The sequence below is a fragment of the Metarhizium brunneum genome, chromosome 4 (assembly GCF_013426205.1).
Source record: "Metarhizium brunneum chromosome 4, complete sequence".
Taxonomy (NCBI): Eukaryota; Fungi; Ascomycota; class Sordariomycetes; order Hypocreales; family Clavicipitaceae; genus Metarhizium; species Metarhizium brunneum.
The window spans coordinates 2,904,429-2,926,683 of record NC_089425.1 but is presented as its reverse complement, the minus strand read 5'-3'; the positions used below and the strand labels follow the sequence as shown (position 1 = coordinate 2,926,683).

Sequence of the window (22,255 nt, the reverse complement as noted above, 5' to 3'; positions counted from 1 at the left end):
AATGGTGTCTGGTATGACTGGGACTTGGCTTCTCGGGCGTGATGCAGACATCAACACCATCCCAAGTACGTTGAATGAGAATGATGGACGTGGACTCGATCCCATCTTTCGATTCCAAGCTGCCTTCCGTGATACCTCGCCCTAGCTGGATTGAACTGAATTTCCAGCCGTCCGCCCTGCCATTTCCTCACCAGGTTCCATTCGCCAGGAATAGTACATCAAGCCACTCCGTACATGCTTCGTAGTTGGATGAACTTTTGCAAAGCTACTCCGTACGGAGTCCTCCGTAGTTTGCGGAGAATAGAAGAGGCTTGCATTGGGCTGAGAAGCGGGTAAATGCACAACATGTCCCGTTGTCACACGGCGGGGCTTTGCTGCCTCGGCAAATACTAGTACGTACTACGTAGTACTAGTACTTTTGAGTCTGGATTGTACCACGCGAGAAGCATGTGGTAGAGGAAGCTGGGCCTCTTATTGGTGTCTGCCTTGATTTTTTTTCTTTTTCTTTTTCTTTTTCTTTTGCGCTGGCCTTGGACAGTCCTGAATTCAGCGTCCAGCGGAACGTGGGGCGCGACAGAGCACAGAGCTCACATGTGCAAGCCTGTCGAGGTCGCGTTGGGGGGGGACAGGCACCGGCTTAGAGGCTACTGATGGTGCTCCGTCGTGGAAATTTGGGCCGTGGCCCCGTGTGTCGGCCGACTAGTAATCTATCAGACTCCTTACCGAGCCCTCGAATGATGGCGGATCTGCAAGCCATGGGAGCAAGGAGCATTCGGAGGTCTGTCGAGGAGACATGGCCGGCAACTGTTCACTCCTATTGGTGTTTGTCCGGCGGCGCGTCCCTACGAGCAATTCGAGGCGTCTGGGGCACGATGGTGGTTGAAGGCACCTGGCGCATCTGATGCTTGTGCGAGGTTCGGCCAGGCGGCACGTTGCTGGTGCCGGTGCCGGTTTTCGGTGTAGCGCCAGATGTTGTGTTACTTTTCAACGGTTAACCCTTCACTATGAGTACTTGGCGTTGCTCACTGGCCAAGCCAGCACTGAGGTATCGACTACTTCGGTCTATGTCCCGTTCGGTACCGATGGCCCTGAAGGTCCCTGCAACTTAAGTAGAGTAGCTACCCGCATCTCTATCTGCTGCTCCTGCTGGGCCTGGGTTTAGACCTTTTAAACCTCCCGTTTCCCGTTTCTGGTCTCTCACTTCCCTTCTCCCATTTCGCATCCACCTCTGTCTGCACTTCATCGGTCCTCATCCCTGTCTGTTGGACTTGGTTGACTACGTATTCCCGAGCACTCCGTCCCTTGGTACGCATTGGCCAGTTTCTTCCGCCCGCCAAGCTCCAAGTGCTCCCACCGGAACCGAGCTCCTAGCCTGCGAGTACGGAGAACCCAGCACCTTAGGTGGCTTCCTATAGCTCGCTCCCTTGGACCAAGAGCTTGTATAAGCCGCGTCCGTCTTTTTGCATCGTCGCCGCCAAAGAGAGTCGGCCGGGCATCCTTCATCATGGCTCACGTCAAGACCGGCCCCATCCCGGCCTTTGAGCCCGCTTCCCTTGACGGCATCACTGCCCACGTCGAGCGTCTGCGCAAGACCTTCCGCACCAACAAGACCAAGGACATGAACTTTCGTTTGCAGCAGATCCGCAGGCTCTACTGGGCCGTCTCTGACTATGAGCAACTCATTGAGGAGGCTGTCATGAAGGACATGGGAAAATGCAAGTTTGAGGCTCACGTCACCGAGATTGACTGGGTTAAGAACGAGGCTATCAATGTCGCCAATAAGCTCGAGACCTGGGCCAAGGATGAATACGTCGTCGACCTGCCTATGACTTACTGGCCAATGCGCCCGCGTATAAGAAACGAGCCTTTGGGCCAGGTGCTCGTCATTGGTGCTTACAACTTCCCCTTTCAGTTGAATCTCACTCCCGTCATTGGCGCCATTGCCGCCGGTAACTGTGTCATACTCAAGCCCTCTGAGCTGTCGCCTCACTCTGCCATGATTCTCAAGAAGATATTTGACGAGTACCTCGACCCGGATTGTTATGTATGTGTCAACGGTGCCTTGGAGGAAACTAAACATGTCATGGAGCATAAGTTTGATAAGATTGTCTTTACCGGTGGCAAGAAGACTGGTGCCATCATCGCAACCAAGGCTGCCCAGTCTCTCACACCCGTTCTTCTCGAACTTGGTGGCCAAAACCCAGCCTTCGTTACCAAGAATGGTGATGTCAAGCTCGCCGCCAGGCGTCTTCTGTGGCAAAAGTGCCTCAACGCTGGCCAGGTGTGCCTGTCGCACAATTATGTTCTTATTGAGCGTCCCGTCTTGAATGAGTTCATCGCCGAAGTAAACAAGCAGTACCGCACATTCATGCCCAAGGGCGCCAAGGACAGTGATTTGTCGCGTATTGTCAACAAAGGCCATTTCGATCGTCTGATGAGGATGCTGAACAACTCCAAGGGCAAGATTGTCATGGGAGGCGGGTCTGATGAAGAGAAGTTGTGGATCGAGCCGACGGCCGTCCTCGTCGACGATGTTGAGGACACTATGATGGCCGAGGAGAGTTTCGGTCCCATTTGGTCTATCATGCCGTTTGATAATCTCGACGAGGCCATTGACATTGCCAACAAGGTTGACCCGACGCCGTTGGCTCTTTTCACATTTGGTTCTGATGAAGAAAATAATAAAGGTATGTTAAGGACTCAACTTTGCGCACACTTACCACGGTAGAAAACGCACTCTTTCCAGTAAAAAAAAAGCGTCTTGTCAAAATTAAATAATCTAATGCATGGTTACAGTCCTGAACAATGTCACGTCAGGGGGTGCCACCGTCAACGATGCCTTTTTCCACGCCATGATCAACGCCACCCCCCTCGGCGGCATTGGCTCCTCCGGCCAAGGTAGTTACCACGGTTACTACTCCTTCAAAGCCTTTAGCCACCAGCGCGTCATCACCCAAGTCCCCAAATGGGCAGAAAAGGTCCTTCGCGTACGCTATATGCCGTACTCATGGGACGAATTAAGCCGTTACCGCATGATGAATGGACAAAAACCCAACTTTGACCGTGAGGGCAACGTTACCCAAGGTCTCAAGTACTGGCTCGGTTTCCTGTTCGGCCTCGGTGGGAAGAGCACATCCAGTGCAGCACTAAGGTGGGGGATCATCTTTGCCCTGATTGCCATGTTCTTTCGGCTGAAGAGAAATTCGCTAGGCCTGTAAATGGCGCGAAACCATCGCCCGAGCAAGACGACTGAGAATTGTAAAACAATGTCATTCTACGAACAATACGTCCCGTACCGATACCCATTTTTTGTCATATTTAATGAAAGAGGGATGTGTGTTGAGATGTAATTCGAAGAGGGGAAAACTAGGCAGACTGATGTGATGTGTGAGCGATGGGGAGGAATATATATCTTTGCGACACATATGACAGGATCACAGTCCAAGTCTGTTTTTTTTTTGGTATCCAACATCGGTAGGATTTGTACGTTATGTAGAATCGCCACCTGGTTTGAAAAGAACCAAAACACCACTATATTTTCACATGGCCGTGAAGCCGAACCCTTTCCTTGGCTTTATTCTGTCCGTCTAAAAACCGCAATCTATGAGTAGTCCACATCATCACGGAAGGAGGGAAACACAATGCATGCAACCAGCGGCCGCTTCTGCACTTATCAACCATGACCATGAGAATACAGCAGCGACTTGTGGCACTCGTTGCGGTTCGTATCAACGACCGGCCAAAATGGCAGCCAGCCGAGAGCCCTTGTCGCCTCCCAGATACAAATCATCACCCTCATCCTCCCTCGCCATCTCCACAGCCTCCATATACCCCCTCTCGACCATATCCTCATCCACCCGCACGCCGTTCTCAACAAGCGCTAGAATCACACACCTCACCCTCACAATCTCCCTCATGGTAGCCACGTCGATGTCGTCATTCTGGCTGGAGTACACCCTGCTGCTGACGCTCTCCTCCATGCGGTTGATCCCCGCCGCCTCGGCGGCCACCTCGCTGTCGAGGTGCTTGCTGATCCAGATGTACCCGTTGACGCCCAGCAGCACGTCAATCTTGCCCGCGGCGTTGGCGCCCTCCATGGTCCACACCTGGCGCTTCGACCTGACGACGCCGCCGCCGCCGCCGGTGCCCGAGACGCTCACGAAGACGCCGTTGCGCAGCTTGCCGTACTTGAGGGAGCGGGTGTGCAGCGAGGCGGCGCCGTCCTGGTGCAGCTGCTGGACCTCGGCGACGACGAGGTCGCCCTCGGAGAAGAAGGAGCGGATCTGGAGCTCGTCCGTCTCGGTGCGCTTGCGGAGGATGCCGCCGGGGAGGTTGATGGCGCTGATCTGCAGGATGGCGAGCTGGCTGGCGGCCACGTCGACGCGCCACCGCTTGGCTTGCACCTCGGTGATGCGGCCGACGACGAGGTCGCCTATCTCGGGGGTGTAGCGCGCGCGCAGGGGCCGCACCGAGAGGAGCTTGTTGGTCTTGGTGAGCGTGCCGGCTAGGGAGGAGGTTATGGACTGCGTCGAGGCGGGCAGATATGTCCCGTGGCCGCTGGGACTTGTGAGCACTGGCGCGTCTTTTTTTTTGGGGGGGAGGATGGGTGAAGGGGGTAAAGAGGAAAAAAAAATTACTTACCGCATCCACTGGGGGTTGGATGTGATGATGGTGCCGGGGGTGAGGATCTCGTCTGCGTCTATGCTGTGCCTTCGCTTGGTCCCGCCCATGGAGACGTCGCCTTCGATGTCGACGCCGCCGGGGGAGTCGGGGTCGGAGTCGGAGTCGGGCTCTGCGACGAGGGATGAGAGTGGGCGGCGGGAGGCGGCTTGTGGTTTGAGGATGGTGATGGGCATTGTGAAGACGAGGCGTGGGCGGCGATATGTGTGGGTGAGATTATGCGCCGCTGTGGGCGTGGCTTGGTGTTGGATTGCTATTTCTCTTGGCTGGTGTCTTTTTGCATGTGTATACTGTTATCGGTGGCCTTTCGTTTGGGGTTGCATATGGGCAATGTTGAGTTGGACACGAGGTTTATGAGTTTGATGGTGAGTCGAGGTGAGGTGAGGTGAAGTCTGAAGTGGGTCGTTGATAAAGTGAAGATTTTCGTTGGTGCAGCCGGGTGGATTGTTGCGACTGACAATGCGCCGTGGAATGGAGAGAGCTGCTGCTTTTTACTTTGCTTTTTACAAGTCAGTGACTAGATTGCGAGCTATAGTAGTTGAAGATGTTGTATATTCGGTTTTATGGTAAGAAACCGGGCCCAAGCGAGGATTGCTCGTGACCAGTACAATCTCCTCACATATCAGACATCACATACGGGGGATGGATGGCACAGAAAAACCATGTATTCATGCGAATCGTGAAATTATGCTATACTATGTTACAATATCGTACAGAACCATTCTTTAATATACACAAATCACCGGAACGCTCTCCAGAGGCCCATCCACACCAGGCCCAGCGAAATACCAACGATGCCAAACTTGCGACTCCTCATGCCGAACATGGACTTGCTCTGCAGGATGGCCTGGCGCTGCTTTTCTAGCTGCGACATGCCGGAGAAGTAGCTGTATGCTCCTAGACCGAAAAAGGCGCCGCTTCCTGATGGGGTGTTCTTGTTAAATTCCGCGGCAAACATCTCCTGGTTGGGGAAAGGTGTAGCATCTTACCGACAATTTTGCAGCTTAGGCAGTCATCGCCACGGTCTTGACGGAGGAGACCTTTGAGATCTTCTGGTTTGTCGAGGGATTGGATGGTAGGGGGCTTGTCGCCGGCCATGGCTGCGAGTTGACAGAACTGTGTTGAAGCAATAGAGACGACTGGAGCTTTGAAGCTACGATCTGGAACCAGACTATGGGAACATTGAAGCGGATGCTTGAGCCACAGCTAGGTAGAGGTACCCATAGTGTACTCCGTACTGGGGGGTAGCTTGCGACATGGACGCCACAGCGAATTGGGGTCCTGGCTGGTGGTCTCGTTCTGGTTTATTGCAGCTAGTCCCCTGTTAGTCAGCACTATCCAGCTTCCCTTTCGCTGAGTCGCGTGTGCGGCGCAACATTTGGACCAGACGTCCTTCCTTTGAAGCATCTGACAAGCTCGAAACCGTGCCACCAGCAACGGCAATCGCGAGAATGAACGGCCTTATTGAGGCGCTGCACATATACGACGATAACAGGTTCGAATACCATGACCCATTGACACCTTCTGCCAGTGCTAAGAGACCTAGGAAGCCCATCTTGTCGCATACCTACACCGGCCGACCTCTCTCCGCCAAGCACCTGCTGCCCCTCTATCTCGAGCACCCAGTTCCCAGGCCGAACTTGATATATCTTCCCAATGCCAGTCCGGCCACTCTCATCTTCAGTCTAACCCATGCGAACCTTTTATTCCTAGCGACCTCTTCTACCGAAATAGAACCGCTTCTTGTTATCGAGTTTCTCCACCGCGCAATCGACGCCTTCGAAGACATCATTGCCGCCCCGCTTCTCGCGTCCGAGATTGAGAGGAACTACCATGTAGCGGCACAGATTCTCACGGAAATGTGTGACGCGGGGACGATAAACACTACCGAGCCTAATGCTCTGAAGGAAAACGTCGAAATGGAGGGCTTGTTGGACAAGATTTTCGGTGGCTTTAACTTGCCTAGGTAATTGTGCTGCGTTTGTCCCCGGGGAGGGGTCTGGAGCTCCAAGAACTGATCAACTGCGGGCAGCAAAACACCCATAAGCTTAAATTTATCCAATACGCCCGCCTTACCGTGGCGAAGTGCCAACGTACGACACACCTCCAACGAGATGTACGCCGATGTCATTGAGACTCTTTCTGTGACTCTTGCGCCGTCGGGACGGCCGCTGGCAGCATTTGCAAATGGGTCCATTGTGTTTACGGCAAAGGTTTCCGGCGTACCGGATATTACTGTGAACCTGAGCAGTCCGTCGGGGAAGCATAATGTTGGCGGCATCATGGAGCTGCCCGTTTTTCACCCGTGCGTTCGTCTGAATACATGGAAGGAGAGGCCGGGTGAACTGAGCTTTATACCGCCTGATGGCCGGTTCATCTTGGCGGGGTACGAGGTTGATTTGCTGCCGTTTACCAGCGGCAAGAGTGGAAGTTTAAGCGCGAATAATCTCAAGCTACCTGTCAACTTGGAGATGAAGACCGGACTGGGCCCTGCGGGGTTGGAGTTTGAAGTCAGACTGCAAGTGAACAAGATTCTTGGCAGCCAGTCTACCTCTGGTCCCGGCCAATTTGGACGAGGAATCGGGTCAGGACGAGTTGGACCGCCTCATGCGGGGTCACCTGGCGCGCCGCTGCTAGAAGGGCTCAGCGTCACGATCCCGCTACCCGAAGACGTGAGAAACCTCTCCGATATTCGACCGAGCAGAGGAGACGCCAGCTTCAACCCCGGAGAAAGAGTTCTCGAGTGGCAGGTCCCCACCAAGGAGCTATCTGGATCGACTTCATCGCTTGCACTCCGCTGCACAGTGGTTGGGCCAATAGATGACGAAGTACAGGACTTTGACCCCAGCGGGTTTGCATTCAACCATGACTACTCCTATAATGAGCCATATCAAAGCGCGCCGGCCAAGGCGGGAGGCAAGACGGGTAACAGCCACGAGCAGGACGCGAAGAAGGTGGCGCAAAACAAGATTCTGATGCCGAGCTCAGCGTCAGTGAGCTTTACGGTGAAGGGGTGGCTTGCGAGCGGATTGAAGGTGGATAGTATTTTGCTGGATTCAAGGAAAAGTAGGGGCATGGCTGAAGGCGTAAAGCCGTACAAAGGGGTCAAGTATCTGACCGTTAGCAAGGGGGGCGTAGAGATGCGGTGTTAGATATTATGATATGAGGAATGAACTGAATGAATTAATAATATTGCAGACAGGAGACGATCTGGTTGGATTCACATGGCAGAAGAGTAGGAGGAGGGAATGACGCCATATGTGCCGGTCAAGTATAAGGCGAGAGCAGAATTGCACATGCCAGGAGCCCAAAGAAGTCGAGATCTGGAGCTCGGCCCTGGAACCCTGGAACGGGCTCCATGTCCCCGGCAATTCGGGCCAAAAGGAACAATGGATTGCGGCACTGGGCACCTGGGGTTGGGGAGTTGGGGGAGGGAGAGTGGGGGAGCTGTCAAGCTTGGCATCAATCAATGTGCTGGCCGCCATTGACAGCCCCCCTGGCGGCTCCATTATGGCGGCTACCATCGCTCCAGAGGCGCTGCCAGAGGTCAACTGGTCCCCATTTGAAGTCCATGTCCGGAGGTCCGGGGCTCTGCTGCACCACATCTGCCCCACGTGCTGGGCCAAGCGACAATACAACATTACTATCGCCAGAGGTGTTGGATCCTGCTTGTTTTCGTCCATTGCCAGAATGAATGCGTTGCTGTGAATCCCGCTTCCTCACACTCGAGCCGTTTGGCACGGCTATGCAGCGCCTTAGTAGCAGCGCATTCCGCCCCCGATGGCGGCGTGCAACAGTCAAGACGCAGGGTGAGCGCCTGTCTCCACGGGTCAACGCGACTCTCGCGGGAGAAGATGACGCATACTGGCACGAGCGACGATGGATGTCTATGGGCTCGAGGAGGCCCAGGAGGCCGCGGACGGCCATCTTCTTTCCGGGTACGGAACTACACTACCCTATTAAAACAACTGCCCCAATAACTTATCCATCTACATGTACATGGAGAAGGGCTCACCAGGCAAAGGCTAACCAAGCGCATCACAGGCCAAGGAACCCAAAAGGTCGGCATGCTAACTCCATGGCTCGAGGCCTTCCCATCGACGGCACGCGAACTCATTCAACAAGTCGACCATTACGCCGGCTTCAAGCTCTCCGACGTCATCCAAAACGGGCCGTCCAAGGTCCTCACGCAGACCACCAACGCCCAGCCCGCCATCATGGCCACATCCATCGTCATCCTCAAGATCCTCGAGCGCGAGTTCAACTTCAAGGTCGCCGACAACTTCGACATGACCCTCGGCCACTCCCTCGGCGAATTTGCCGCCCTCGTCGCCGGCGGATACATCACCTTCCAGGACAGCCTGTACCTCGTCAAGCGGCGCGCGGCGGCCATGTCGGACGCGACCAAGAAGGCCATACAGGACTACGGCGGGGAGTACGGCATGGTAGCCATCATCACGGAGCCCGAGTACCTGCGGGGCCTGATCGCCGCCATCCACGACTTCGTGGGCCACTCGAGCGCGGGGAGCAAGGGCGAGAGCAGCGAGCACGTCCCGCCCATTGAGCAGGTGCTCATCGCCAACATCAACAGCAAGAACCAGATCGTGCTGAGCGGCAACCTTGAGCGCATCACGACGCTCATGGCGCACGTGCGGCAGTTTCTGGGCCACGACCCGCGGGCGGTGCGCCTGCACAGCGACAGCCCGTTTCACAGCCCCATCATGAAGCCGGCCGTTGCCGTGATGCAGTCGCTGCTGGAGGACAAGAGCCGCGTTCCGGGGCGGGAGGGGGAGGACATCATCACGTTTCCCGGAGACATTCCGTGCATAAGCAACGTCACGGCGAGGCCGTTTCGGAGCAAGGAGCAGCTGAAGGAGCTGCTGGCGAGGGGGTGCCTCGAGACGGTCCGCTGGTGGGACAGTATTCGGTATTTGGACCAGCAGGAAAAAGTTCGTCGGTGGGTTGGGATAGGGCCGGGCAAGGTTGGCCGGAATCTGGTAGGGAAGGAGGTCGGCATGAGGGGGAAGGACTCGGTCAAGGGGGGAGGAGTCTGGGCCATTACGGATCCGAGTGACATCGACGAGGTGTTGAGGGGGTTGGAGGAGACGGCTGGTGGTGACGATGAGTAGGCGGCGGTTGAGAGAGGAGCCATGTATCAACTGGCGTGTAATCTGGCAAGCTGGCAAGCTGTGTGGGCGTATAGACGTGTTCCCAGTAGGGTTATTTGACGACTTGGAAAAGGGCCTCCTTGATATCCTGTACGATGAAACGCGCTTCTGAGTGTTCAATGTCGAGTATTACATGTGTACATATGTACAGCTCAAGCTACTCAAGTACTACTACTACGAAATACACCGTGTTGGACTGTTGGCTTGGTGCATGTCGTTCTCCGATCCCCACCGTCGATACCCCACCGCTCCAAAACCTCCGGACCTCAAGCCATCCCATCAACCGACCTCAACTCCCAAACTCACCAGCCCGGGAGCAACCATGACGACCGCAATCCCCTCCATCGCCTGCCTGGGCGTCATCGGCCGCAACGTGCGTCCCTCCCTCTTCTAGTATACTTACTCGTCCACCCGCTCGCGCAGTCGCTAAAGCCAAAGAAACAGAACAACCCGCTGCACGTCTCCATCTTCCCCTCGCACGACGCCGCAACCAACACGTTCACGCCGATCCGCAGCCCGCTCCAGTTCTCGCTCCTCCTCTCCTCGACAATCGACGTCTTCGAGCTCCGCGCCAAGGCAAACGCCGCGTCGGGCGTCGGGCTCTCCGGCGACGTCGGCCTGCTCCACGCCATCGACGACCGGCTCGCCGCGTACGGGTACGAGACCAACACAGGCGTGCGGATGGTGTGCGTCGTCGACATGCGCGGCAGGAGGATAGAAGCCGCGGGCGGGAGGCAGGCCGCCGCGGGCCTGCGTGAGACGGAGCTGAAGCCCGTGTTTCGCGCCATGCAGAGCGCCTACGTGCGGCTGCTGCAGAACCCCTTTTACGAGCCGGATGAGCATGCGCCGTTGGGGGGTGCCGGTGGCAAGAGGATCGTGAGCAGGAGGTTCGACAGCGATATGAGGAGGATTGGGGAGGCGTGGACGCCGGGTGTGACTAGTTTGTGAGGCGGACGGGCGTGTTGGAGGATCTGGCGAGGAGACACAAAAGCTGGCATACTTGGCGTGGCGTTTCTGGTTTTGGGGCCTTTTTTTTCCTTTCTCATGATATCCGGGAGCTTGTGCATTGTGTCTTTGTATGTCTCTTTGCAAGTTTTAGTAGCCATGTTTTACTATATCTGCATCTACTGGGATTGTCTTTTATTTCTCGCTGTCGGATTGTTTGCGTAAATCGTCTACTTTCCACTTGGACAGCCCAGCCACGTCTATTTCCATGCTGTCGCCCATTCTTTCACCTGTATCTGGCTTCTTCGATGAGACGCTCGTTTGGACTGGCTGCGAGGCTACGCCGCCTTCCCAGTGCCTAGCCTCGAGAGGGAGCGGCTGCCACCAAGATCCTGTCCTGGCGTGCCACGTCGCGCTGCACAGCTCCCACAGTCGTGAGATGGCGCGTTTGTAAGCGAATCGCTCATCTTCACCCGTGAACGCACCAGTGTTGCCGAAATTGATACTCTGCTTTTGCAGACCAAAGTCGGAGTCTTGATCGGGATCGTATTTTGACGTGGATGCTTTGGTGTCGTAGTATGACACGTTGGGTCGGAAGGGGGCCATTTGGTCCTGGTAGACTTCAGCAATGGTCTCAGAGTAGGTTGCGTCGCCGTCGGGTTGACTGTCCTTGGATCTGGGGCTTGTGAGGGGTTCGTTTTGTGGGAAGAAGAGATCATCAGGTGGGCTCTGTGCCCGGATGATAAGTTTGCAGCGGGCTTCGTAAAGGGCGTCAAGGAGTGTGATGAATCGGCGGGCTTCGTTTTTTTGCGGCACTGTTAGGATGGGGACTTGGTCGATAATGAAGGTGTGGTAGGATGAGGCCATTGTAATGTAGTCTGCTGGACCGAATGATTCGACGAGGTGATTAAAGGTCCAAAGTACAGTGCCGTCGTGGTGTTTGGGGGTGAGGACCTGCCGACCGTATACGATTAGGGCGGACGGCCTCCATGGCATCTGTGCCGAATTGTTCCACCCAATGGTTTCTTCGATCCGTTTTTCGAATTTGTGGGTATTCTGGCTGTCATATAAGAAGTAGTTGTATGGTATGTTGCGCGTGGTTAAGTCGTGGTGACTCGTGGTATTGTCATCGTCTGTTGCGCCAGCCAGTCCTGTGCTGGTTGGAGTGCTGACGATGGATGTTTTCGAACAGTCGGTGCTCTCTCTTCTTCTCCAATCTGTGGCTCCCTCCATCTGCCAGAAATCACACCTGGCTTTTAAAACGTCAAGAAAGTTGGCAAAGTCGCTGCTCTGGCCATAAAGCTCCCCTTTATATCGCGTGCTTCCGCCAAAAATCTTGCCCATCAATCCCTTTGGAGAGGCAGGAGCGTAATGAATGCCCGTTGCTCTTTGCAATTCTTCCGGCATTCGATTTGACGATGCAACAAGGACGCCACCTAGTTGGAAGAATGCTATGAAAAGGTGGCTGAGGATCTTGCTGGCTGCCCGGTCAGGCAACTGAAATTCGTCCAGGAAGAGGATGGGAGACTCGTCGACGAGTTTTTTTGCCATCCAAACCAATGAGAACTCTGAATCAGCGCCAGAAGAGTTGATTTGTGATTCTCTGTACTTGTCGAGCTGCGCAAATACGTACAGCATAAACGTGTTAAAGTGCCATCTTCGTTTACATTCCGTGGGTAATCCGTCTGCCAATAGGTCGAGGAGCATGGATTTACCTGTGCCCACCTCTCCTGAGAGGAATAAACCCCTGGGAGAACCTATCTCTATGGCGGCTTCGTGGTCACTAAGCACTCGAGTGAGAGCGAGGCTGTCGCGGTCTGCGGCGGCACTGGGGATGAGATGTTTGAACAGGGGATTGCGCCATATGCTGTGGCTTCGCAGGGCAAGAATATTGCCTGCTTCTTCGTCGTTTGGGATCCTGGACTCCGTGAGGCGCGCAACTTGTGTCAGCCTTTGGCGGTATTCTATCTGGGGTGAATAGTCTTTGATGCGAAGATATATGTCCCTCAAGTGGCGTGCCAACCTGTGTTGGGCGGGGTCCGGGGAATATATGCCGGTTTTGACAAGCGTCTGGTATTTTACCAAAGGATCAGTAATGGTAACTGCTGTTGAGAATCGCCTCATGGTGTCGGTGGGTTTTCCCCCTTGCGAGCAGTGTTCATGGCGATTTTCACATGAACTCAGCCGTGAGTTTAACTCGCAAGGTTGGTTGGGTGAAGTCTGGAGGTTTGAGGTCCGGTCAATGCAAATGCTGTGTCAAATAGGTGTTTCCATTTCCTTTTTATAGGAATCGAAAAGTCAAAGATTGCTGTTAGTGGCGGCATAGAGATGAGATGCTGCGCTCCTTGCCAACCTCGGCTCATGTAGAACTACCAGCAATACCGGTATAAGTCTGCCGCACATGGTCAGTCGGGGCGAGTAATATGGCCTGGTTCAAAATAAGCACCGTAACTGACCACGAACCTTAAGCTGGACTGCCACCGCATTGGGTGGTGGGTGGTTGATGGTTGTACCAGATCAAGACGCTGGCTGAGGCTGAGGCACGACATGGAGGGGCCGTTGGCTGGCGAGCATCGAGATTGCACTGCACGTGTGTCGACTGGCTTGCACCTGCCAAGTCCTCCCTGTGCGTGCTGCCACGTCCACGGGCCCACCGGCCTGCTGGCTCAGTGGCTCCATGTCACTGGGTTCGCCGGTTCACTGGCCCATTGGCTCACTGGCCCGCTGGGGCTCTAAGCTTCAACTGCTCATTGACCGCTAGCCTTTGCACTTTGAGCTCCATTTGTTTTTTTCTTGCGCTGCTGTGAACCAATAGCCGCCTCCGACGCGGCATTGCTTCTTCGCTCTCTCCACCAAATCTTTGCCTGCGCTGCTGCCCTACATCATCTTCATCATCCTCATCTTTGTCGTCTTCCTCTCCCGCTCCCTCCCCCAGGCACTCCATCTGACCCGTGGTGCCTTCTTCGCCCGCCATCTCGACATGTCCATCTGATTTCGGTATACCATCTCGTTGCCCGCATTTGCATCACCACCACTTCACTGCATCACCACTCCCACGCTGCCACGCCAGGCCTAGGCCTCCCTCGCGACCGCCTCGGACTGCAACACACTCTCAATCCTCGACATGTTCAATCCCACAGTCGCAGAGGGCGGTCCAGCTACGGCGACGAGATCTCGCCGTCGTCAGCGACCCAAGAGTACCGATAGTCTTGTTCAGCAACCAAAGGCTAAGCGCCAACGCCTGCCTCTTACCGAACAAACTTTTGCTAATCCTGGAGCACAACCGGAAATGGTCGAGGCCGTCAAGGCCGACAAGGTCGCCACCTTGGACTCGAAACAGGATTCTCCCTTGGAGAACTTTCATCAAACTCCTCGGAAAGAGCTTAATGTGCGAGCGAAAAAGTCAAAACATGGAGATCGTGCCGCAAACAAGGGTGACGGGAGTCTCGTCCTCGTACGTTATACGCAACCATGCGTTTAGCATGACTCCAAATCCCAATAACAACTCTTCTGCCCATGGCACTAACCATTTTGAAATCCAGAATAGCACGAGCGCATTCACAGTTTCGAAACTGCCCGCATTACCGGATCGAATTCGCTCCGACTGGTCAGGTTCGCGATTTTCTCACACCCATTCTTGTCATTTCATCACTAATCAACCACTTCTTCTGCTCATGTAGGGAACCAACAAGCTGACATATTTTCCAACGCCGGATACGCCTTGAGTCTGACGGCTACCCATGCCATTGTATGGGCTTACAACTCGACGTCTCAGTCTCCCGAAACATTCACATTCACCTTGCCATCCGCATCAAAACCAAGCGATCCCCTACCCGTAGGGTGTCTGGTCTCGCCGTCTGCATCTTCAACAGAACCGGGTCTCGTCATTGTCATGTCTGGAAGCGGCAAGGTGGTCTTTTGGGAATCGATATCAAGCGCTGCAACTTTCGCCTTCATCAAGAAAGACCGATCTGGAGTTGAACACGTCATCTCGGGCATGTCCTCAGGCGAAAAGGTTGTCGCAGTAACCAATGCTGAATCCGCCGGTTTTGTCCTGACCTTCAATACCGGGAGATTGGCGTACATGAGTGTTCGAGACAGCCATGGACGGCCCGCCATCTCTGTGCAGTTCTTGCGAACGAACCTTTCGCCGACTTCGGGTGGCATCTTTGGAAGCATACGGCATGCCTTTTCTCACTTATCACTTCGGGGCGACATTGCCGCTGTCCGGGCCGACAGATCTTCGCGCGTTGGGGAACGAAACATTGTTGCGCTCACAAGCAAGGGCAAAATCCAAGCCTGGAGGATTCACCGAGGAGGCCATAATGAACCAATTGGAGAAGCAGACATGCGAGATCGACTGGTACACGCACTTCAGGAAAATGATCCCTTCAGCAAAGATTTCCCGGCCGACTCGTTCGAAGCCTTGGACTTTACCTATGTGCCCAAGGGACTTGGCCCCAAATATTTGGAACTCAGCAGGCTGAGCGACGCAATGGCAACTGATGATCCATTAGTTCAACATCTTTTGCTGTTGGTGTGCCTCACTAGGCGCAGTGTTTCGAGATATGCACTTCTGGAGGTCATTATGACTCCTAAGGATTGCCAGGTGGGAATGATTCGCCCAATTGCTTCATATTCTACAGCCATCACCGCTTCGGATCCGAGTCAGACTGTAAGACCTCGTGTGTACCTGCCTCGACCTGCTCTGGTAGCATTTGCAGTGTTCGACCGTGCTGCAGTAATTGCATCTGTCGCCACTCCTCCCGAATCTCCAGACTCACAGTTACGTTCGGACAACCACATCTTGACACCTTCATTTGAGGATGTGGTAGACTTCCAGGTAGACAACATTCATGAAATTGTTGGCTCCGGGTTTGAAGAACTGGCACCATCCTCCAGCCATGAAGAGAGCCGATCTCTGCGGAACAAAATCAAGAATCCGGCTGTGGTGCTCATGGTGCGCGGCGCAGGTGTTGTGCGCATCGTCACGACAGATGTCGATAGGTTCGCTAGCGAACAGCCTCCGCAAGTATCTGCTAAGAGCAAGATAGAGCAGGCTGTTTTCTTCGGGTCTCAGAAAGACAGCCCTCTCATATTTAACAAGCGACCGGACATTAAGTTTACTAACGAGCAGATCGGCGAGGCCGCTCTTCAAGTCAGCCACGAGATACTCAGCTCTACGACCACCTACATATCAACACTTCCAGTCTCCGTAGAGGACAATCTTGTGGCCCGTTCCGATGCTTTACAAAGACTCATGCAGTACCTCAACACTATTGGCGCTGACCTCGATCGCCAGACCCGGTGGAACCTTCTCTATAACGCAGAAAAGATGCACGTTGCAGCCTTGCTTTGGAAGCTTCAGGAAGCCTTCACTGCCTCTAGAGCTGCCGAAGACAAGAAGAGCATTATTGGTTTGATTGTCGAATTCATCCATCAAGATCAGAAAAATAACCCCATTGCCAGTATTGGAGAGGTCGATCGCGTGCGCCATTGGTTTGTCAACGACATTTTCAGGCTGGAGATACTAGTCACCTTTGCATACCAAGTTATCAAAGTTCTTTACGCCGACAAGCTTCTGGATGATATAAAGGTGAATATTCTCATCAATGAGGCTGTAGAGATCAACGTCACAGCACAGGCCGGAGCACACGAATTCCGCAAAAGTCATCTCTCATTTTACGGCTTGGGCAAGGAACAACTACGAATGGGCATCCTGCGAGAGGGCTACAAGAATCTACCAGAACCTTGGACAGGTTGCACGCACGTGGCAAGTGGCATTAAACGCCTGGTAGAGTTGTGTGAACAGTGGCTCAAGAAGCATGAACACCTGCGAGACGGACCAAGCGAGCCAAACATGCCGGACCCGGTCATTGTGGGCCACATTTTTGACGAGCTGCCAATCTTGACAGATGCTATGCTTACATCCGTCTTGGAGTGCGCAAGATGGGGAATGGCCAATTCTACCGACAGAAGCGCGGTTGAAGACTTTGCCAAGGCGTACGATACCTACCGAAATGACAGGCCGATTGCTCTCGCCCGAGCGGGTAAATGGGAGCAAGCTGCTACGATTGCCGACAAGCACGGATGCCTCAACGCCCTGGCCGTGATTCTGCTTGAGCACATAGAAGTTTTGGAAGCCAGTTTGGAAGACCCTTCACTGTCTAATGCGGAGGTTCAGAGCCTGAAAAATTTGAGAAAAGCCAAGACAACAGAGCTGGAGGACAACTTGGCTAGATACGGAGAGCCTTTTGCCTTTCCCGTTTACGAGTATTTGCTCAGCAAACATGGTGTTGAGTCGGTCCTGGAATTCGATCTAGACACTCTTGGCTTCAAGACCAAATTCCTCCGGAGCCGCCCAGAGCTCGCTCGAATTTCCTGGATCAACGACGTTCAACAGGAAAAGGATGTGGATCACGCTGCCAACACTTTGCTTGACCTGGCTATCCAGAATGAAGACCAAGTGTGGAGGAAGAAAATTGAACTCAGTCTGGGCAAGCTTGCACTTTTGGCCGAGGCTGAGACTGACTCTCAGGAGCAAACTTCATTCAAGATCAAGTCCGATGATGCGCGCCGCGACGAACGCTTTCGCCAAGTGGACAATGAGCTCATCGTAGTACGGATCCAAGACCAACTGTACAATCAGATCGCTCCATGCACACGTACTGCCCTGGACAAAGCTGCTGCACTGACATTTGCTGTCGACGGGCACAGCACCAATATTCCTCGACGGCAAAAGGCCCTCCTTCAGCTATTTTCTGATGGAATGCAGAAACTGCTGGATCATCAGGCACTTAGTCCCATGTATCTCATTGACATGTTGACCCTCGTGTCTTTGAAGCCGGAGGCTAGGGATGAGATCGCCGATCCGTTCTGGCTGGCTCTGAAAGTGGCTAATATCAGTTGCCGCTCTGGTCAAATCAAACAAGCCAAAAGACTTATCTGGAGAAGGTTGTTCATCCGAGATGACTGGGCCAAAATCAACGATACTCAACTAAAGGACGACCGTCAGGTTGTTGAACGACTCGCCGAGACTGAACTTTTTGCCATGCTGACGGACTGCGTTCGATACCGTAAGCCTTACCGCTAATAAAGATATATTGTGTGTTTTGTTTCACAGATTTTACTAACTCTTCTCCCCAGAGGACCCTCGAGATCCCTTCCGTCCTATGCCGCCCCAGGAGGCCCTCGGCGTCTTCACGGACCAACTAGACAGCCGCTTCCAGGGCTTTTCTGAGAATGAGCAGTCCAAGCTTCTAGATGCAATGAACTGGGAGGACAAGCTTCTTAATCAGTACATTGAAAAGAACCGCTTGGTAGAGTGGGTCCGAGCAACATTCGAAGCCGCGCAAATCGAGGTAGAAAATACCGCCGATGAAGCTACACGAACAGGAGCTTCTGCAGGTCATTCATCATTGATGCACGGCAACAACGACAAGAACAACATGATGGACGCCACATCCGCCTTGTTCAACCAGTCTTAGGCAGACTACTGAACGTGGGCATCTTTTTTTTTTACTTTTTAAATACCTCCATTGGGCGGCGTTTCCCTTCTAAACACAGAACAGAACTTGTGTCTATTTCTATTTTATGTTTACTACTGTGCGGCATTTCTTGATATCAAATGTACATTAGGATGAAGTGGGTTACATAAAAACGTAGCCTGAGGAAATAAAAGGTGGCAAAGACGAGCGAGTTTTATCATCCTGTTCTTATGAGGGAGGTTTTCTGGCGACAGGGTGGAACAATGGACACGGCATCTCACTCTCTTCTTGGTTTTCTCAAGTTTGGTTATGTGGCAAGGGCAATGATACTAATATTGCAGGTGCTGGCGCACTTGCAACCCCAATCATTCGCTGCTCGTAAATGTGAGCCCTTTTGCAGTGATTATTTCCAAACTAGGAACCACCTGTGCGGGCGATTTTGTAGCAACGTAATGGTATTTCTGATGTGTGTTCAATGCCGTCTAGCAATAGAAGCATTCACCTGGAACCAAGCAAAGCGAAGGTTGGCGGCGAGCATGCATCATTCCAGCGTCATATACATGGTAACAAATCGCCAATCTCCAATCGTCAACACCATGGCCCAACCCAATCCCGTCTACTCTATCCGGGGGCGCTTTTGTAAGCTACTGTCAATCATTCTTGTCCGTTCCTTGCATGAAAATGTTACTTTTAAGTCCAAGAACTCCCCTCCGTCCCTTTCCCCCCGGCACAACTTTTCCTTTCCTTTGTTGCCCCGTCAGCCTTGCCCAGCCAAGTAAATGTTCCTCTGCGAGACCAAACGTCGCACCATGGTCCTTTTTACACAACTAATCCGAAAATAATTTCGTGTATGAAATTACACAGCACAAACTGGGTCAAAGACAGGAGGAGAGCCCGCGACAAACGACGGAGATCGCGGTGGTCCAGGAGGCGTAATAACGGTGATACCGTGGTGGGAAAAGCTTAACCCTGCATCTTCTTTCTCTTACCGACCTGGGCAGAGAAACCTGTCTTAATGGCAGTGACGGAACGTCGCGAACCGCAGTTGTTGCAGGTAACGAAGTACAGACGGTTTTCACCTTTGCTGAGCTCGGTATCGGGGGATTTGCAGGTCTTGCAGGTGACATATTCAACTATTGGTTTGTCAGTGGAACCGAACATAGATGGGTTTTGAATACGCGCCTCAACCTGATGGCAAAGGCAAGGGGATAACAACGTACTAATATACTTTCGGACCATACCCTCGATCTGTTTTTGCTGGAAACGGCCCTTGATAACTAATCTCCTATTTCCGTCGACAGAGCCGTTTGTTCCCAGTTCGGCAAACAGATAAGCAGTAAGATGGTCCTCGGTTCGCTTCATGCGCTTGCAGATATCGGCAATGTTGGCAAAGACGGTTTTCCTGTTGCCTTCGCGCATGCACTGAGGGGGCGGGATCTTGAAACTCTTGGTGCCGGTGAGGGTGTGGTCGGGGTTCTTCTGTGACAGCTGATGGAAGAATCGCTGGAGGAGCATGCTGTAGCCGATGGTCTTGGTCTCGTCGTGAGCCCAGATACCAGTGCCGGCATCCATATTACCGGACTCCTCCTCAGCAGTGGCAGCAGCATCCTCAGCATCCTTGACCTCCAGCTGCTTCAGCTTGGCAGCGAAGTCATCCTCCTCACCGCCCTCCTTCTTCACCTTCTTCTTCTTCTTTTTCTTCATGAGAGACAGGTCGAGGCCGCCATCAGCGGGTGGGGGGGCATCGTCGGTAGCGGCTTGAGCTGAGGCGTCAGTAAAGGCTCCCAGGGCGGCGGACAACGGCGGCGTACGAGGCGTATGGGACTGAGCCGTCTCCTTGGGCTCCTCGGTAGCGGTCACCATCGTGACTGAGCCGTCAGCGTCAACTACGAGTTGCTCGTCGGTGAAAGCGACGGATTTGCGAGACTTTCGCTCGACTCGGTCCTGCGAGGTGCGAACAAACAGTCGCCAATTAGCAAATATATTTTTGTGTACAGTTTCGCGGACAAGTCGGGCCGGAATTATGCAACGCCAAGAGATGAAATGATGACGAGAAGAAGATTATGATGGAGAGACAAAACGAACAGTAATAATGAAATGCTCGGCACGCCAGCAGTTCGGTCGTCGCGTGATCGGGTCAGTGGAAGATGAAAGGCGAAAAAAGAAAAAAGTAGATGAAGAGATGAGTCAAACCTGGTAAATGCCAAAGACCCCCAAAACAGGACCAGAAGATTCCTCGGCAGACACCAATAGAGATGGGATGTGACAAGGTGGGAGGGATGATGGCAAAAATGCTGGATAGTGTTGTGCGGATTTGGCCAGTCAGAGGTGAAGGTGGGGTAAAATTATTTGTGCTTGGGGTCGTGAGTACGGAGTACATTTGTGCCATTTGTGCACATCCATGACTTTGTTTGCACTGTCCTGCACTGGCGGCGGGCGTCGGGAAGGTCTGGTGTGCCTCGCCTCCTGATGGAGCGGCTACAACAGCCCAGGCTAGCAGTGACGGGACAAAAGAGGGTCCTCGGATTGGCCCAAGGCTTACACAGCCAACACAATTGGCATTGAAGCAACAGCTCACTGAGCAATCACTATGCCATGCATTTCAGAGCCCGATGCGTTGATGTCCAACGCAGTGTGCGAAGCAAAGGGCAAAAGAAGGGAGGGGGGGTATAAGATGTAATGTAACATAGAAAGAAAACTAAGGGGCAAGAGCAGGAAACTCACCTCGTTCTCCATGACTGACGTCCAAAGCCTTGATATGCCCGACCGTTGACTACTTTGCCGCCGGTGTCTGGTCCAGTCCAGTAGATGAGATGTCTGGTGTGAGTCAGCCGCTGCTAAGTCTCACTCAGCGGTGCCAATCTGTTTGTAGCCGAAACCAGGGCGATGCAAAGAAGTCCAGCACACAGCCTCAGGTTTGTTCTATATTGCTTGCAAAGCAGCAAATATGTGTGATAAGGAGAAGCGAGTTCGTCTTGATATGCACGTCTCGTCGTGGTGATGGCAGTGGCGATGGCAGTGGCGGGTGCTCCGAGCCTGTGACTGGCCTCGGTATGCCACGTGTAGTATCACGTGACTCTATGTACTTTGACTGGCGGGAAGGACTGAAGGGCCAATGACAAGCTGGAGCCGTTTAGTTGGGGAAGTGACCGGCCGACGCGACGGCGAGCATCGGAGAAAGTGAGCATTGCAATTCCAGTTCACGACGTAAAGAGCGTTCGTCGAATCGCAGCCAGGGAGGGCATCCGAACCTCGTATTGTGTGTCACGGAACACCTCTGATGCAAATGCCGCAACGCTACTGAGCATCGTCCTCCTCTCCGCGTCACTCACCCGGCTGTCCATTTCCCTCCTGCTGCCCTAGCACTTCACCGCCAGCTCAGTCACAATGGTCGCCGCCGAATCCCTAATCGACCTCCAAGACACCTATAATGAAAAAGAAGACGACATTGACTCCCTCCCTTCGACTTCTTCTTCCACAAGCGATGTCTATTCCGACGCCGACTCCGACGCCCAGGCCGAATGGGATCGGTCCCTTGAGCAGCTCCAGTTGCTACTGACCATGATGATAATCCCGTGGGTCGGTAAATATTTTGGCAGGAAATTTGCCTATTGGAGTATGTCCTGTCTTGTGTGTTTCATTTTTGCTTTCTTCCTTCAATCCTTCTCCCTTTTTAGCACCACATGGTTCTCCCACGGCTCGTGATGCAGATGCTGTACATGTTCAAGGATGGAAAGCGCTAACCAAAGGACAATAGGTTGGGGAAGATACATGGAATGGATGCACGGAGTCGAAGTGCGGTGGACGAATAAGAAGGCATTCAAGGCTGTGGGTATAGCAGAGACGGCGGCCACGTTATAGAAATGGCGACGGGATGCCATTGGCAACAATTTTGGGCAACCACCATGCTGGAAGGCAAGAGCACATTTCGAGACACGTGGGCTAGAAGATATCTGGCAACTCGCGCGAGCTCCT

General features: G+C 53.4%; 10 protein-coding genes across 10 annotated transcripts; 6 read left to right on the top strand and 4 right to left on the bottom strand.

Moving 5' to 3' along the window:
• Positions 1-1,504: 1,504 nt before the first annotated feature.
• Positions 1,505-3,218, top strand: carD (Beta-apo-4'-carotenal oxygenase; the record flags this gene model as incomplete). Its single annotated transcript, XM_014690048.1, has 2 exons — positions 1,505-2,687; positions 2,797-3,218. 2 exons carry the CDS (start codon positions 1,505-1,507, stop codon positions 3,216-3,218), a joined length of 1,605 nt encoding a protein of 534 aa, XP_014545534.1.
• A 510-nt stretch (positions 3,219-3,728) lies between these two features.
• Positions 3,729-4,856, bottom strand: rrp4 (Exosome complex component rrp4; the record flags this gene model as incomplete). The annotated part of the gene is made up of 2 exons (XM_014690049.1): positions 3,729-4,557; positions 4,642-4,856. 2 exons carry the CDS (start codon positions 4,854-4,856, stop codon positions 3,729-3,731), a joined length of 1,044 nt encoding a protein of 347 aa, XP_014545535.1.
• A 563-nt stretch (positions 4,857-5,419) lies between these two features.
• Positions 5,420-5,778, bottom strand: G6M90_00g075630 (uncharacterized protein; the record flags this gene model as incomplete). The annotated part of the gene is made up of 2 exons (XM_014690050.1): positions 5,420-5,601; positions 5,670-5,778. 2 exons carry the CDS (start codon positions 5,776-5,778, stop codon positions 5,420-5,422), a joined length of 291 nt encoding a protein of 96 aa, XP_014545536.1.
• A 353-nt stretch (positions 5,779-6,131) lies between these two features.
• AP3M1 (AP-3 complex subunit mu-1) lies at positions 6,132-7,832 on the top strand (the record flags this gene model as incomplete). Its single annotated transcript, XM_014690051.1, has 2 exons — positions 6,132-6,646; positions 6,713-7,832. The coding sequence occupies 2 exons, from the start codon at positions 6,132-6,134 to the stop codon at positions 7,830-7,832; spliced, it is 1,635 nt and encodes a 544-aa protein (XP_014545537.1).
• A 593-nt stretch (positions 7,833-8,425) lies between these two features.
• fabD (Malonyl CoA-acyl carrier protein transacylase) lies at positions 8,426-9,809 on the top strand (the record flags this gene model as incomplete). The annotated part of the gene is made up of 2 exons (XM_014690052.1): positions 8,426-8,618; positions 8,725-9,809. 2 exons carry the CDS (start codon positions 8,426-8,428, stop codon positions 9,807-9,809), a joined length of 1,278 nt encoding a protein of 425 aa, XP_014545538.1.
• Positions 9,810-10,170: 361 nt separating this feature from the next.
• Positions 10,171-10,796, top strand: Trappc2l (Trafficking protein particle complex subunit 2-like protein; the record flags this gene model as incomplete). Its single annotated transcript, XM_066131045.1, has 2 exons — positions 10,171-10,221; positions 10,293-10,796. 2 exons carry the CDS (start codon positions 10,171-10,173, stop codon positions 10,794-10,796), a joined length of 555 nt encoding a protein of 184 aa, XP_065987046.1.
• Positions 10,797-10,988: 192 nt separating this feature from the next.
• Positions 10,989-12,917, bottom strand: Afg1l (AFG1-like ATPase; the record flags this gene model as incomplete). The annotated part of the gene is made up of 1 exon (XM_014690054.1): positions 10,989-12,917. One exon carries the CDS (start codon positions 12,915-12,917, stop codon positions 10,989-10,991), a length of 1,929 nt encoding a protein of 642 aa, XP_014545540.1.
• Positions 12,918-13,917: 1,000 nt separating this feature from the next.
• Positions 13,918-18,280, top strand: NUP133 (Nucleoporin NUP133; the record flags this gene model as incomplete). Its single annotated transcript, XM_014690055.1, has 4 exons — positions 13,918-14,247; positions 14,336-14,405; positions 14,474-17,869; positions 17,940-18,280. 4 exons carry the CDS (start codon positions 13,918-13,920, stop codon positions 18,278-18,280), a joined length of 4,137 nt encoding a protein of 1,378 aa, XP_014545541.1.
• A 963-nt stretch (positions 18,281-19,243) lies between these two features.
• G6M90_00g075570 (uncharacterized protein) lies at positions 19,244-20,143 on the bottom strand (the record flags this gene model as incomplete). The annotated part of the gene is made up of 2 exons (XM_066131044.1): positions 19,244-19,413; positions 19,501-20,143. 2 exons carry the CDS (start codon positions 20,141-20,143, stop codon positions 19,244-19,246), a joined length of 813 nt encoding a protein of 270 aa, XP_065987215.1.
• Positions 20,144-21,667: 1,524 nt separating this feature from the next.
• G6M90_00g075560 (uncharacterized protein) lies at positions 21,668-22,141 on the top strand (the record flags this gene model as incomplete). The annotated part of the gene is made up of 2 exons (XM_014690057.1): positions 21,668-21,896; positions 22,038-22,141. The coding sequence occupies 2 exons, from the start codon at positions 21,668-21,670 to the stop codon at positions 22,139-22,141; spliced, it is 333 nt and encodes a 110-aa protein (XP_014545543.1).
• Positions 22,142-22,255: the final 114 nt, after the last annotated feature.